The following is a 14016-nucleotide window of genomic DNA, read 5'->3' on the forward strand; positions in this document are numbered from 1 at the left end:
TGAGTGTTAAAGGTCTCTCGGGCGGAATAGAGCGTTAGATACGGAAGTTACCGCTGAGAAACAACGACAAAAAGCTCGGGGAAAGCTTTCTCTCTGGGTTGCTTGGTAACGGTTTTTTGTTTTGTTCATTTTCACCTTACTAAATTGCGAAATTATTGATCAGAATTACAAAACAGACTAATGGAACCATCTTCGAAGCATCGAAACCACTTCTTATTATATACCTTAGATAGACAGATTGATGATAAAGACAAAACTTGAATTATTTTTTTAGCAGCTTATAATAACTTCTATAATTTATGGCGACAATGGGTATCATGACTCACCTAATATGAATATAATATAAGTTTAGGATGACATTTTTGTATCTCCTCTATTATTTTTCCCGCTGCTGTATTTACTAAACATGGTCTCGTGCTGCCCACACACTAAAAGGCTACAACACACACCCATCTTGTATGATTTAAATAGTAATATACGCGGCCCACTCGCTAATCGAATTTCACAAATCGCATTGCAAAGAAATTAATTACGCCTCACGCAAATTCAGATAAATCACTCTATTGTATTTATGCAAATTTTTAATTGCTAAACACGCAAATGCAAAGTAAGGAATATAAATCAACCTGAATTCACCAAATCAAACCAGAACTTATGTCGGCTAGTTCCGTTTGTTGTTGGGCTCCCTAAAATCCATTGAAAGCCCATTTATCTCGGTGTATATTTTCAGGCCATTTTGAGGTTTTTATGGCCAGCTGCTACATTTATCTAAAGCTGCTGCATTAACTAGCCAAAAAATAAAGAAAAACCATGAAATATTATTAGATGTAAGCAGAGATTTTTGAGGTACTATCAGGGAAATAATGTTTCAGATCAGCTAATATATACATTCAAGGGTAGATTGCATGGCTTTTGATTATTTTATAAATGAAATTATCATCTATTAATGAGCTTGTTTCCTTGAATTACGCCGATTATAATTTCGATTATAAGGTGATCACTTGACATAATAATCCCTGCTACTTGAAGAATTCCCATATATCTAATGAATAAATACGACACATAAATCTTATTCAATGGCACGCGTCAAGCATATGAACGAGTGTTATAATGGCCCACCAATTGTTTGAATATTTTATTACCCCATGGGGAATCCACAACTTCTGTATCCACACCAAGACGTTTCACTGAAAGCTGTGAGGTTTTTGAGCTTGTGTATCTTTGTAGTTATAACTTAGTCATTGTCATACAAGGAAAGCATTCCGCCATTGCTTCAACTGATAAGCTTGCATTGCAAACTGACTCCTCACATGTCTCACTCATGTTTCATCCATTTTTTGTTTACCCTACAGATGACAGACTTCTCGGATAGTTCGCCCAGTGGGGTTTTGAGTCCCGCCTCCTCCCTGATCGAGAATTTCCACAAGAAGAACAGCTCACCCCAACCACTGGGCAGCAGTAGCACAGTAACCACAGTAATCCCCTCGTCCTTGAATGGATCTGCAGTGGGAGTGGGCAATGGGGTGGGTGGTGTGGTGGCCAGCTCCACGAATGGCAGGCAAATTAACACCAGTTCCAGTTCATGCAGTAGTCTTAAGGAAACCTCACACCAGTCCACATCCACATCACAACAGGTAAGAATTGATAATAGTTCAATAATCTCATGGCCAAGAAATGACAGAAACACTGGTTTGGTTTTAAGTATATTGTTTTTATAAACGATCCATTATAAATATTATAAATGTACCTAATAAAATCTTTTTAATTTACTGATAATATGGTTTAAGTATACCAAGAATTCCATACACTCAAGTATTCGATTAGACAAAATAGAATCTGACGCAGCAGTGGTCATCATTGAGATATCTGAACTGAACCATATGGAATCAAGCAGAGCTGGCATAATACCGCTATTTTTAACGCATTACTTATGGAACCCCCTAATCTTCGGAACCTTTCGGTGGTTCTGCTCCACCGATAAGTCTAGAGGTTAACACTTGATAACCGATCCCATACGCAGGCACAATTCACCGATGATGCCCTCCTATTGGGACCCCTCCGTTCCGATAAGATTACCTACCCTTTGGCATTTCACAGCCCCATTGGCGACTATGCGGCTGCTGTACAAGCAAAATTGGTTTTATTAATCACGTATTATTATTTTCCCGGCTTGATTGAGTTGTAGCTACATAAATAAACACTCGAATAATTATTGAACAATTTCGAAAAGGAGAGAAGACAAAGGCTGGGCAAAACGTGCCGCTCAATTGTTTAACGTTTTTAATGACCTGTTAACGAGTTGCTTATGCTTTTTTATGATTCAAATAGATAAGATACGAATTGGGTTTTCACTAGAATTTGCATAGCCAGCACACGTTTTTATCTACGAATTGTTCCTGCTTTTATTTTGATAAGGATGTTGCCTATCACTTAGTTCATCAAACGCTGACAGTTTTTATCCGCTAAAAATAGACACTGAGCCATTTGAATTTAATTTTGATACGGACTGTCCATCAATATTTTACAACTTTTATCTAGCGCCATTACTATCTGATCTATTTGTTATCTAACTGGACGTAAAAATAGTTTTTACCCATTCGAAATCAATTACGTTGGTCGTTCCGCTACTGTTAACCATTCATTATTCAAAAATAGCCCCTGACCTGATCGAGCTTTATTCTCACTTTATTTAATTTACTAAATTAGAACTTGACAGTTTATAAACAAGGTAGACAGAAAAGTAATTTGTTCTGTAAAAACCTTATGACACATTTTGCCGGCTAGTTAAGCGCTGCAATGACTGACGCAAATGTTTGAACATCTCCCTTACACAAGCAAATGAGAAAGATGGTTGACGCCGGCGCTTTTAATAAAGAAATACCCTGTATTTAAAAAATATATAAGTTAATACCAAATAAAACAACATGTTTTTGGGATAATATATTACTTTTTTTCTTATATTGTTTGTGGGGCAACTCCCAGAGGTATACTATACTATATACGAGTCTAAAATGGGATAACATGTACTGAAAGTAGGAAGGGACGTAAATAATAAATCGAATCCTTTCTTGTTTAAAGGAGTGTGCTGCTTCTTAAGATCAACCCCTTATATTAATATTCCCCTGTCGAATACAGGGTATTTAAATAAAATCACCATTTCCACAGTCTTCTTCTTTGTGTCTCTTATTGACTCGCTTTAAATGGAGGCTGAGTCACTTGCCGGCAACCGGCACACTTTGTCGCCATCGAATTCTACGTCAGCAGAGCAGATTGCCTCCGATTCCGTCCGGATTTCAATTCGCTGGTCGTGAATCGTTTTGAGCTCTCCGACTTACTTTGAATGTGTGATACACGCGTTATCTGAGTACATCCTGGTTGAGACTGAGAGATGGTGTGTTTGTGGTCCAAGTTCAACAAGCATCATCATCGCGATGTGATTGTTATGTGTTTCCTCCCATCAAGAGTTTCTGATAGATATAGAACCAGATTGGACCGTGCCGAATTCATTCAGATTCAATAGAATAAGACACAAATTACCCTTTGCTTCGGCGAAATGGTTCTTTCGCGAGCCATGACAATTTCAGTTTTCCAATGAAAAAAGCTTTATTTTAGGTGGTTAGCAAGCCAATTGTGCGATATGATTTGCCATTCGCGGAAATTGTTGAGGTAAACGGAACGAATAGAATATTTTGACGCGGTGTAGGATCCTAATCTTAAATAGGGTGTTTTAATTTAACACAAAAATCTATACTTAGTAACGTAACAAGTAGTAATATAACAAATACTGCCAAGAAAGATACTTTCCACAGAAAATGTAACAAAACTAGTCTCCTAATGATGTTTAAACTCAATTGGAACCCATTTATTTCTATTAGACAAACCTAACGGCCCCAATTATAATTAAAATATTATAAAGGCCAAGCAAATTTGCTGAATAATTATGCATAGATTAACACCCAATTATTCAAATACTAAATGAAAACAAAACAAAGCTCTTTGGCTCACTCTCTCAGTAAAAAGTCTTGTGGTAATCAGAAAAGTAAACATCGCAAATTGAAATGAGCAGAACGAGATACAATCTTCTAGCAGCTTGAATCAGAAAATGAGAAAAAAACGAACTACAAATCGACCGCAAGCCGAGAACTCGTTAATTAGAGAAGCTTTGGGTTGAAAGGCATAGACAGAAACGTGAACAGAACCCGACTTAGCAGCTGAATTATGGAAATGCAAATTATTCACGGCATAAATTAAAGATTAAGCGAAGGGAAACACGGCGAAAATAAACACACATGAGCACCTCATAAAAGCTGAGGGAGAGCCGCCCAGACTTGTATTTACAATTTGATTTCCTAGAATTCTCTGCCAGCAAACCCATACGCTAAAAAGCTATCACCATGTGTTGCCATTTAGTTGCCCGGTTATGTCTCTTTTTTTCGCTCACTATCTGTGTGCTTACACGGGAATAAATGAGGAATTTTAAATAAGATACATAGTATTTAAAAAATGTATTTATTTTATAACCAAACGAAAAGACACTTGCCTAATGTATCATATATACATAATTGAAAAGTACCTTATGCTAGCCCACAAAAACTGAATTCAATTCTTAGTGGGTGGGATAGATACGAGTTAAAATCCCAGCAGGTTCTAAAAAATGTATCCCAAAATTGTAAATCCATAATGAATGTAAATTAAACTTTTTAGGAAAATATTTTTTTGTTGAGAATTTAAAATCGAATCCTATTTTCCAATGTTGACCAAACTGAATACCGTTTATCCCGATGATCATCAAATTCGGCTGGGATATGGTTTAAAAAAATCTGGCGAGGGGTAGTTTGATGGCATAAAAGGAACTCTCTTCTTCCTAGTGCGAAAAGGTCGAGTTCGCATCCCACATTGACGATAGATAGTTCGATGGCATAAAATGAACCTTTTTCCTAGTATGAAAAAGTCCAGTAAAAATGTTATTTTGACAATAGATAGTTTGCCAATTCAATTTTTTTAGGTAACTTTTTCTTTTTAAGTGTAGCTTGTCGATCGCACTTTAAAGTAACGCCGGCAGCGAAGCGACAGCGCTGAAAAAGCTCCGAGCAGCCAAGCTCCCACGCTGCCTGCCGAGCTAGAAATTTCGTGCTCGGCGCTCATTTTTATTTTAGTTAACGAAACGAACGAACCAGCGGCGCGCTAAGAAATTCAAGAAATACTATAGCAAAATCACTCATACGAGGCGGAAACAATTTTGCTGTAGTTCTTTTTTGCTAGCGTGTGTGCCGTCCAAAAAAAGAAGAAATAATACAAAACACCTTTATAATAATTTTCTCCCAAACGAGTACCGAAACGAAATCAATGAGCAAAGAATCGTGGGTTTTTTTTGCCCATTAACGAACAATTAAACGAACTCTCTTTGTTATCAGTATTGCACAAATAAATATAAACCAACCACACAACGAACAACGAAAGTAGTAAAGAGAATACCAACGAAAAGTGAGAAAGTCATTGAGTGAAAAAAAGTAAAAGTCCTGCAATTAGAAAATTGTGGGGGCCAGAAAGTAAAATCTATATGAAAATATATAAGTATATATTTTGTACAGCCGTGTTTGTCTGTGTCCGATAAGCCCCTCTCATCCCAAGCTGATAATTTAGCTCTATAAACGCTCGCATACGTTTTTTATACATATATATGCCCGAGTTAAGTGCTTTATCAAAACGGAGGCGTATACGTAATATGAAATTCAATTGAAGTCAACTTAGATTTCGAAGAAGTCGCAAACTTTGATCAAAAACAAGCCATCAAGGAAGGTGAGTGAAAATGCTTCTCGAACAAAACATCATTGTGATAATTTAGTATATGACGCAGAAATCGAAGAAATAAAGAAAAAAGAAACACAGTGATATCTAATCTTTTGATTTCATGTCCAAGCCGAACTCCTTCACCCTCCGCACTTGTAAGGGAAAATATTTATTGATCAGGGGTACTTGAAAGTGTTACCTTAGCGATCCGATAAGTTTATGTCAGCCGGAAAGAGGGCGAAGGGGGCGCGAAATGTTTGCCATTCGCTGCGGCCAACATGTCGTATGCGTAACGTCAATTCAAATCGCTCTCGATTTATGTGTTATGTGCACATGTTTTATTGACCAACCCGAAGAACGCCTTATAAAACCGATCGGAACCCACTCATTCGTACATACCAACATTCAACTGTTCAACTTGTTTTACTTTTGGGGCTTCTTCTTCATCGGATTTCTTGATGGCAGACGCCAGAAACCTGGCCAAAATTAGATTTGATTCGTAATAGGCGAGCATTTGTCAAGACACTTCGAGCTGTGGCTCTTCAGCAAACAAAACCATAAATAGAAAATCCTCTTCCTTGGGTTTTTCCCAGAAAGTTATGAGTGTCGTGTCTGAGTTTTTAATAAAATCTATAGACATTATAAATTAAGAGAAAAGATGTGTGGCTCATTAAAGCTTGATGAGAGCATCTTCGAGTTTACTGACCTAGGGTCAATGTCTTGATCTAACCGTTGGTAAAACGAATCAATGAAGTAATGGTGGCTAAAATCCCTTTCCAGGCAAATCCAAAATCAAATAGAATATTTTCCCTTGCCATAAACCATTTGGTTAGTTATCAAAATTGGGGAATTTAGATAGAGAGACCCATCCATCTATTTTCTATGGGTAAGCTCCATGAAAGGCAAATATTATATAGTGCCCCAAAACAAATGTCGATCCCAAAACAAATGGCTCATTTGATTTATAAAGGCCGAGTAAAGCGCCCGGGGCTATAAAATGCGAGTAGAGATAGCGCCAGACAGTAAAGCATTTTTCATACAATTATATATACGAATATCTATATAATATTTGCACAGAGCCAAAGGGGAAAATGTGTCTCTGAACGCCGCCACAAATTCCTCGCATTTGTCCTCCTATGAGTCTGTGCCAGAAAATAACTTAATTTTCTATAATTGTGTTCGTCTGTTGTTTATTTACCAGGTTGTCAATAGCAGCAGCAGCACAACGACGCGGGTGGAGAAGAAGTCCCAGCGCCTGCACCACCACATAACCTCCTCATCCTCCAGCTCCTCAACCACCCAGGCTCTGTCCACCTCATCCGAGATGAAGGCGGCGGAAATCAAGCGAGATCTCACAAACATCCAGAAGTCCATGTCGGAAATCAACGATCTGGCCAAGGAGCGGATCACCGGTGGACCTGGATCCATTAGCACCACCTCAACCTCGGCGCTCACAGCGCCCAGCACAATGTCCCAGATGACGACGACCAGGCTAACGCCCAAACTCACGTCGGCCCATCCGTCGATCGACGATCTCAGGGGTCTCAGCAGCCAGGACAAGATCACCCAGCTGCAAAAGAAGTGAGTGACCTTTCGATAGACTCTGGGCAATCGGAATTTTTCACCTTTTTATAATGACTAGTCGAAAAAACCATCGTTCTGACTATCTGATAGATAGTCAATCACTGGTGATAGTGACACATCAAGTGGAAATTCTTGAGGTTTCGTCAAATAACAAAAAAGTAGAAGATTTTCTTTATGTTCTTGACTGATTTTATTTTTTGAACCTCACACGGAAAAAATTATTATCTTAATTATTATCTAAATTATTATCTTAAAATATTTAACGTAATAAAAAAATATCGTTAAATGACAAATATAAGCAAGGATATACAAAATAAAACCATTTGTAACATGCTACAAATATACAAAGTTCTTAAAAAATGCAAAATTTTAGATACCCTACTTAGCGAATTCCAACATACAATGTACATGAACAGATTTAACAATCGGACGTTAATTGGACTTTCTAATTTGCGACGCACCACCATATATTTCTGTATGTTTCCTAACCGTTTCTCAAATATTTTCTATTCCACAGACTTCGCGCCTCGTTCGAGAACCTAGTGGACGACGATGACAGCAATGTGATCGTGACCCACCCGGATGACGACGACTGCCCGCACAACCACTTTGGCAGCGGCCTCAACCTCAGTCATCCCGCCGCCGCCCAGCTGAGTGCCAGTGGGCTGAGCGGGTCGAACAAGACCATCGACACGATCAAGTTCCAGGAGAAGAGCATGAAGACCGAGTCCAAGACCAAGGTGGTCACCGATGGCTTCAGCTCCGAACAGGCCACCAGCAACTCGGCGGAGATGAAGCGGCTGCAGGCCGGAGATATAGACTATCAGGAAAGCAAGGGCGCGTCGGCGATGAGAAATCGGTTGGAGATGGATGGTGTCAAGACGGAGGAGAATGCAGCCGTTATCAAAGTGAGTTTTAAATTAATAATAGTAATGGCAGCGCTATATACAGTGATTATTCACGATGCAAAAATGTACTTATATTTGAAACAAAAACATCAGATTATATTGTACAACTTATGCGAAACTAACACTTATGTTATAAACTCTTGTAGGTGTCTTAAATTCTGAGTTTAAAATATATTGCATACTTTTAAGCACCTAAAGTGGCATAAAAAAGTGATTTCAAAACCATAGTAAAGTGTGTGGTACACCCGTACATTTGATATTTATCTATGTATTTACTTATGAATACCCTGATAGAGGGGTGATTTTAAATCAGATTAACTTCCTAAACGTATCTATGGACTCAGCCCTATAATCAATCCTTGGTCAAGGAGAGCCATTGAACTCGCCCATGAAATGTGCCCCCAAAAACACAAGCTTTTGCTAGGAGCTTTTTGGCTTGCCAGAAAGGGGAGTTATTTCCACCGAAGGGTGTAAACCACATTCGGAAGCTTTTGCTAACTGTTAGACCAAAGGAGTGCCTTTCAGTTGGGAGTTCATCGCGTGGATGTTAAGGTCGCATAAGGGACACCAGCGCCAAGTCGTTAATATCCCAGTCCACAGAGAAATCTGTCGAAAAGTAAAAGTCGTCAAGTCTTCAACTGTTACCCGGTTACTCATATAACACAAAAGAAAATCGATTGTCTGGCGCCGAAAAACGGGCAACACTCGGCGTGAAAGTAATGTGAAATGCTTTTTAACAAGTGTCTGCTCCTCGGGAGCCCCAAATTCGTTCGTAACTACTGCAAATCCAAGAAGGACAAGCCAACCGGAATGTTCAAAAGAGTTCAGGTACAATAGAAGCCCATCAAGGTGTTAAACTGTTTGTAGTTTTCGCCATTACACCTGTTACCCTGGGTTACCGAGAATCGCTGAAATAGGGGAAAAACAAAGTTCCAACAGTGGATTTTATCTAATCAGCTGGTGGGGCGATTAAATTACATCATTGTTGATTTGCATACGTATATTAGACCTAATTGTTTAATGATGGGATGATGAAATTCCTGGAAGGGGCCTTTATTCTAAATGTCAGGGATGGACGTTGGTATTTCTAGTACATTCGACCCGGGGTCATCAAAAAAAGCATTGCATGTATTAACACACACACAATAAAAATGTTAGAGAGAGAAGAAAGAACCAGGAAGTGTAAAAATGTATATGCAGTACCGAAAATACATTTAATGTAATGTACAGCAGTTTTGAAAATGGTTATAGTCGTCGCTTTAAAGATCCTCATAAAAAATCCATCACAAAACCCTCCATCATCACAACGTCTATCAAGAACAGAGCCCCTTATTAAGTATATATACCAACTCAATCCACCAGAAGACACAAAAAATATCACACGAGGGCATCAATTTGAGTGGATGCTTTTGCTTGGCCCCCCGCCAAAATAATAGGCAGACAGCCACGCTCCATGTGCACTCAACAAGTGCCTGCTAATAAAAAATCCAATGAAAATACTTTGATTAAAATTTTATGGATTAGCGAACAATTCAAATAGTCCTAGAACATTTGCGTCAATTGCCTGAAACTCATGGAAAGGCACGCACCATCCCAAATTATTTCCGAGAAGTAAACGGAGAAATAGGAAAACCATACCCCAATCCTCTCCCCATTTTTGATTTATTTCCCACGAATTAACGCTCCGAAATTTCGTATGTTCTATGGCAAAAACGAAATTGCCGTGCTCTCTTTTTGTTTTATTTTCGAAATTATTTTGAATAAAACGCTTCAGAGCGATACGCGGACTTCAGTAGCAGACAGACGAGCGTCGTGAGCGTTTCAGCAAATCGAACTATATGTAGTTGAACTATACAATAGAACCGAACCGTATAATCATTTGCATATATAAGAAACTGAAACTGATGTGTGACTGTGGCTAGTTCGAACTAAATACAAATCAAACGCAAGTGACAAAGACTTCCTAATTAAAACGTAAAAAAACGTACAGCGATTTTGTTTACGAATGAGAATGTTGTCGCAGGTGTAACGAAATATACGATAAATATAAAAACCGACCTTTAAATGCTAAGAATTTCACAAACTTGGTACACAGAGTGATGAAATTTAACTAAAGAAAATAATTGTATCTTAAAACCAAGTTAACATTTAATACACACTTTAAAACTGAAGAAATTAAACATACCCTTGATGAAATCAGCCTGAAAAATCGCTGAAATATCTGTCGAAAACGGAAAATCGAAAACCTGACGACAGATGGCCTACCGCTTTCGACGCTATGTGAGCTTTTACCAATGCCTTCGTTGAGTTTTCCCCAATTCCATAAGCTAATGTGGCTCAACAAGTGCCCGATTCGGTCATCTCATGCCCTGCAATGTGTATAGAATCATCATTTTTTGTACAGTGAAGCTGTGTCAAGTGCCTTGTTAATTGCCATTTAACTGTAAAATATTACAAGTTCTATTTGTCGGTCAGTGTCACACACAGATACAGAAACAACACCCAAATACACTGAAACAAAAAGCAAAAAAAAGAAAACAACACACACAGAGAAAGTGACGGCGACGTCGACGTAGCCAATTTGTGCGCTATTTTTATGTGAATGAAAATAAATAAAATACAAAGTATATAGGACGAGAAAAAATACGCGAACGAAACAGCAGCACCACTCATCTATAGACACGAGTATATACGGAACGAAATAATCAGCAACTACCGAATCGACTTTGGCATTGAAATACCTATACCTGCCGCCTCTTTCTGGGGAGCAATAATGTCCAATCAGGCACCCTGGCCCGTTCGCAAGGGCATCTTCCGATCGACCGGTCAGTCGGACTTCACGCCCACGCGATCGCCCAGTCCCATTGTGGAGATGCCATTATCACCACCGCCGGTGGCTACGCCGCCCAGTAGATTTGGAACCACTTCACCGCTCTCCCCACCGCCACAGCCCATTCAAGTGGTGGCGGGCTCAACGACAGCCACTACCATGTCCACTGCGTCCGCTGCCAGAATGTCTGGAGCAGCTGCCTCCACTTCTTCTTCGTCCTCCTCCTCTTCTTCGTCGTCGTCGCAATCCTCTTCCAGTTCTAGTTCGCACACCAGAGTACGTAAAAGTTCTAACCCGCCCCCACAGCCAATTAGCAACTGTCCACTGTCGCCACCACCACAACAGCAACAACAACCACTGCCACCACCAACAACGCCCATCAGCAACACCAACCACTCAGCAATTACAACACCCAATCACAATAATAACCACAACTGCAATCAAATGAAAAATGTACGCGAAATCCCCATTGAGGTGGAGCAGAGCAAGGTATAACAGAGAAGGGGGCGTGTTTGTTCAGCTTTAGTCTAGACTTAGTGACCTAGTGGGGTTAATCGATGATAAGACTTACTTTTTAGTAATGTATAACAGTTTGTATAACAGTTTCGGAAATGTTATACGTGAGTATTTTCGTTCCAAGAACACCTTAGGATAAAAATTTTGATCTATTACATTTAAGTGTTATACCTAGCAATTCCTTGAAAAAGGAATGTCATTCTATTCAAATTGTAATCTTAAATCAAAGAAACTGCCACACATAAATTCAGTGTACAAATGTTTGTATTACAGTTTTAAATCTAAAGTTTTTGTTCATTTTGCATTGTGTTATATGGATATCTTTACGGATATATTACCTATCTTTACTATTGTACAACCGACAACTTTATTCCTCACTAACTGTTATACATTCTATGTCAATATCCAGGAAGCGCTCTCCCTGCGCACCGGCGACATCACCCAGCAGGCGAGCAACAATGTGGCCGCTTCCAGTATTACAGTGCAGAGCGAGAACTTCTCCGCGGACAAGAAGGCGATCTCCCAGTCGCAACAGTCGCAGACGATGACCTCCAACGGTATAATTAGCCAGGAGAAGCACGTGTCCTCCGCCTCGCAGGCCAACTACTCGATGTCCCACAAAGGCGTCTCCAGCACCGGCAGCAGCATGATCACCAGCTCCTCCCAGATGTCCGCGATGAATGGCCAGATGCTGAAGCTTAACGATCTCAAGCTGGACGACCTCAAGTCCCTGACAGCGGGCAGTGGTCAGCAGGAGATCGAGCAGACCATCAACAAGTATTCCAACATGCTTACCTCGATAGTGAGCTCCTTGCAGGAGGACGAGCGAGGTGGTAGTGCCATAGCCACCCATGAGGTGGGTGCCAAGAAGTCCCAGTACCTGGAGAAGATCAACGAGGTTATCCGGAGGGCCTGGGCGGTGCCCACACATGGCCACGAGCTGGGCTACTCGCTGTGCAACTCCCTGCGCCAGAGTGGCGGCCTTGATCTTCTCATGAAGAACTGCGTCAAGCCCGATCTTCAGTTCTCCTCCGCCCAACTGCTCGAGCAGTGTCTGACCACCGAGAACCGCAAGCATGTGGTGGACAATGGTCTGGATAAGGTCGTTAATGTGGCCTGTGTCTGCACCAAGAACTCGAATATGGAGCACTCCCGTGTCGGCACTGGCATCCTGGAACATCTGTTCAAGCACTCGGAGGGCACTTGCTCGGATGTGATAAGGCTAGGAGGTCTGGATGCCGTACTCTTTGAGTGCCGCACCAGCGATTTGGAGACCCTGCGTCACTGCGCCAGTGCCCTGGCCAATCTGTCGCTCTACGGAGGAGCCGAGAACCAGGAGGAGATGATACTGCGCAAGGTGCCCATGTGGCTGTTCCCGTTGGCCTTCCACAACGATGATAACATCAAGTACTACGCCTGTCTGGCCATTGCCGTGCTGGTGGCCAACAAGGAGATTGAAGCGGAGGTGCTGAAGTCCGGATGCTTGGACCTCGTGGAACCCTTTGTCACCTCCCACGATCCCTCGGCCTTTGCGAGATCCAATCTGGCCCATGCCCACGGGCAGAGCAAACATTGGCTGAAGAGATTGGTCCCAGTTCTGAGTTCCAATCGCGAGGAAGCACGCAATCTGGCTGCCTTCCATTTCTGCATGGAGGCGGGGATCAAGAGGGAGCAGGGCAACACCGACATCTTCCGGGAGATCAATGCCATTGAAGCCTTGAAGACGGTGGCCAGTTGCCCCAATGCCATTGCCTCCAAGTTTGCCGCTCAGGCCTTGAGATTAATCGGAGAGACAGTGCCGCATAAGCTATCGCAACAGGTTCCCCTGTGGTCCGTGGAGGATGTGCAGGAGTGGGTGAAGCAGATCGGATTCAATGACTACATCGACAAGTTCAACGAGTCCCAGGTGGACGGTGATCTGCTCCTTAAACTCAACCAGGATAACCTACGCGCTGACATTGGCATTGGTAATGGAATTCTGCTGAAGCGTTTCGAACGCGAGTTGCAGAATCTCAAGCGGATGGCCGACTACTCATCGAAGGACACGGCCAAGATGCACCAGTTTCTCTCGGAGATCGGCACTGATTACTGCACCTACACGTATGCCATGCTGAATGCCGGGATCGATAAGTGTGCCTTGCCACATGTTAATGAGGATATGCTGATGACGGAGTGTGGCATCCACAATTCGATTCATCGTCTGAGGATCCTCAATGCTGTGAAGAACCTGGAGAACTCGCTGCCCAGCTCGTCGGAGGAGAATATGGCCAAGACACTGGATGTCTTTGTTAGCTACCGACGATCCAATGGCTCCCAGCTGGCCAGTCTGCTCAAGGTGCGTATACTTGATGGTTCATAAGAGATATGTTTTACTCATATGATTTCATG

At 41.3% G+C, this 14016-nt stretch overlaps 1 protein-coding gene across 7 annotated transcripts in view; it reads left to right on the forward strand.

Annotated features, from left to right (window-relative positions):
- LOC119553302 (NAD(+) hydrolase sarm1) overlaps window positions 1-14016 on the forward strand; it is a 35731-nt gene that overhangs the window by 17697 nt on the left and 4018 nt on the right. For 2 of the 7 annotated variants that reach the window (XM_037863623.1, XM_037863624.1), the window contains exons 2-5: window positions 1353-1634; window positions 6992-7371; window positions 7892-8282; window positions 12038-13963. In XM_037863623.1, the coding sequence (XP_037719551.1) occupies window positions 1353-1634; window positions 6992-7371; window positions 7892-8282; window positions 12038-13963 (2979 nt within the window). Of the gene's footprint in view, window positions 1-1352; window positions 1635-5144; window positions 5800-6991; window positions 7372-7891; window positions 8283-10523; window positions 10563-10926; window positions 11602-12037; window positions 13964-14016 lie in introns of those variants that run through there. The other 5 variants (XM_037863622.1, XM_037863625.1, XM_037863627.1 and 2 more) reach the window with 5 other exon arrangements.

The sequence above is a fragment of the Drosophila subpulchrella genome, chromosome 3L (assembly GCF_014743375.2).
Source record: "Drosophila subpulchrella strain 33 F10 #4 breed RU33 chromosome 3L, RU_Dsub_v1.1 Primary Assembly, whole genome shotgun sequence".
Taxonomy (NCBI): domain Eukaryota; kingdom Metazoa; phylum Arthropoda; class Insecta; order Diptera; family Drosophilidae; genus Drosophila; species Drosophila subpulchrella.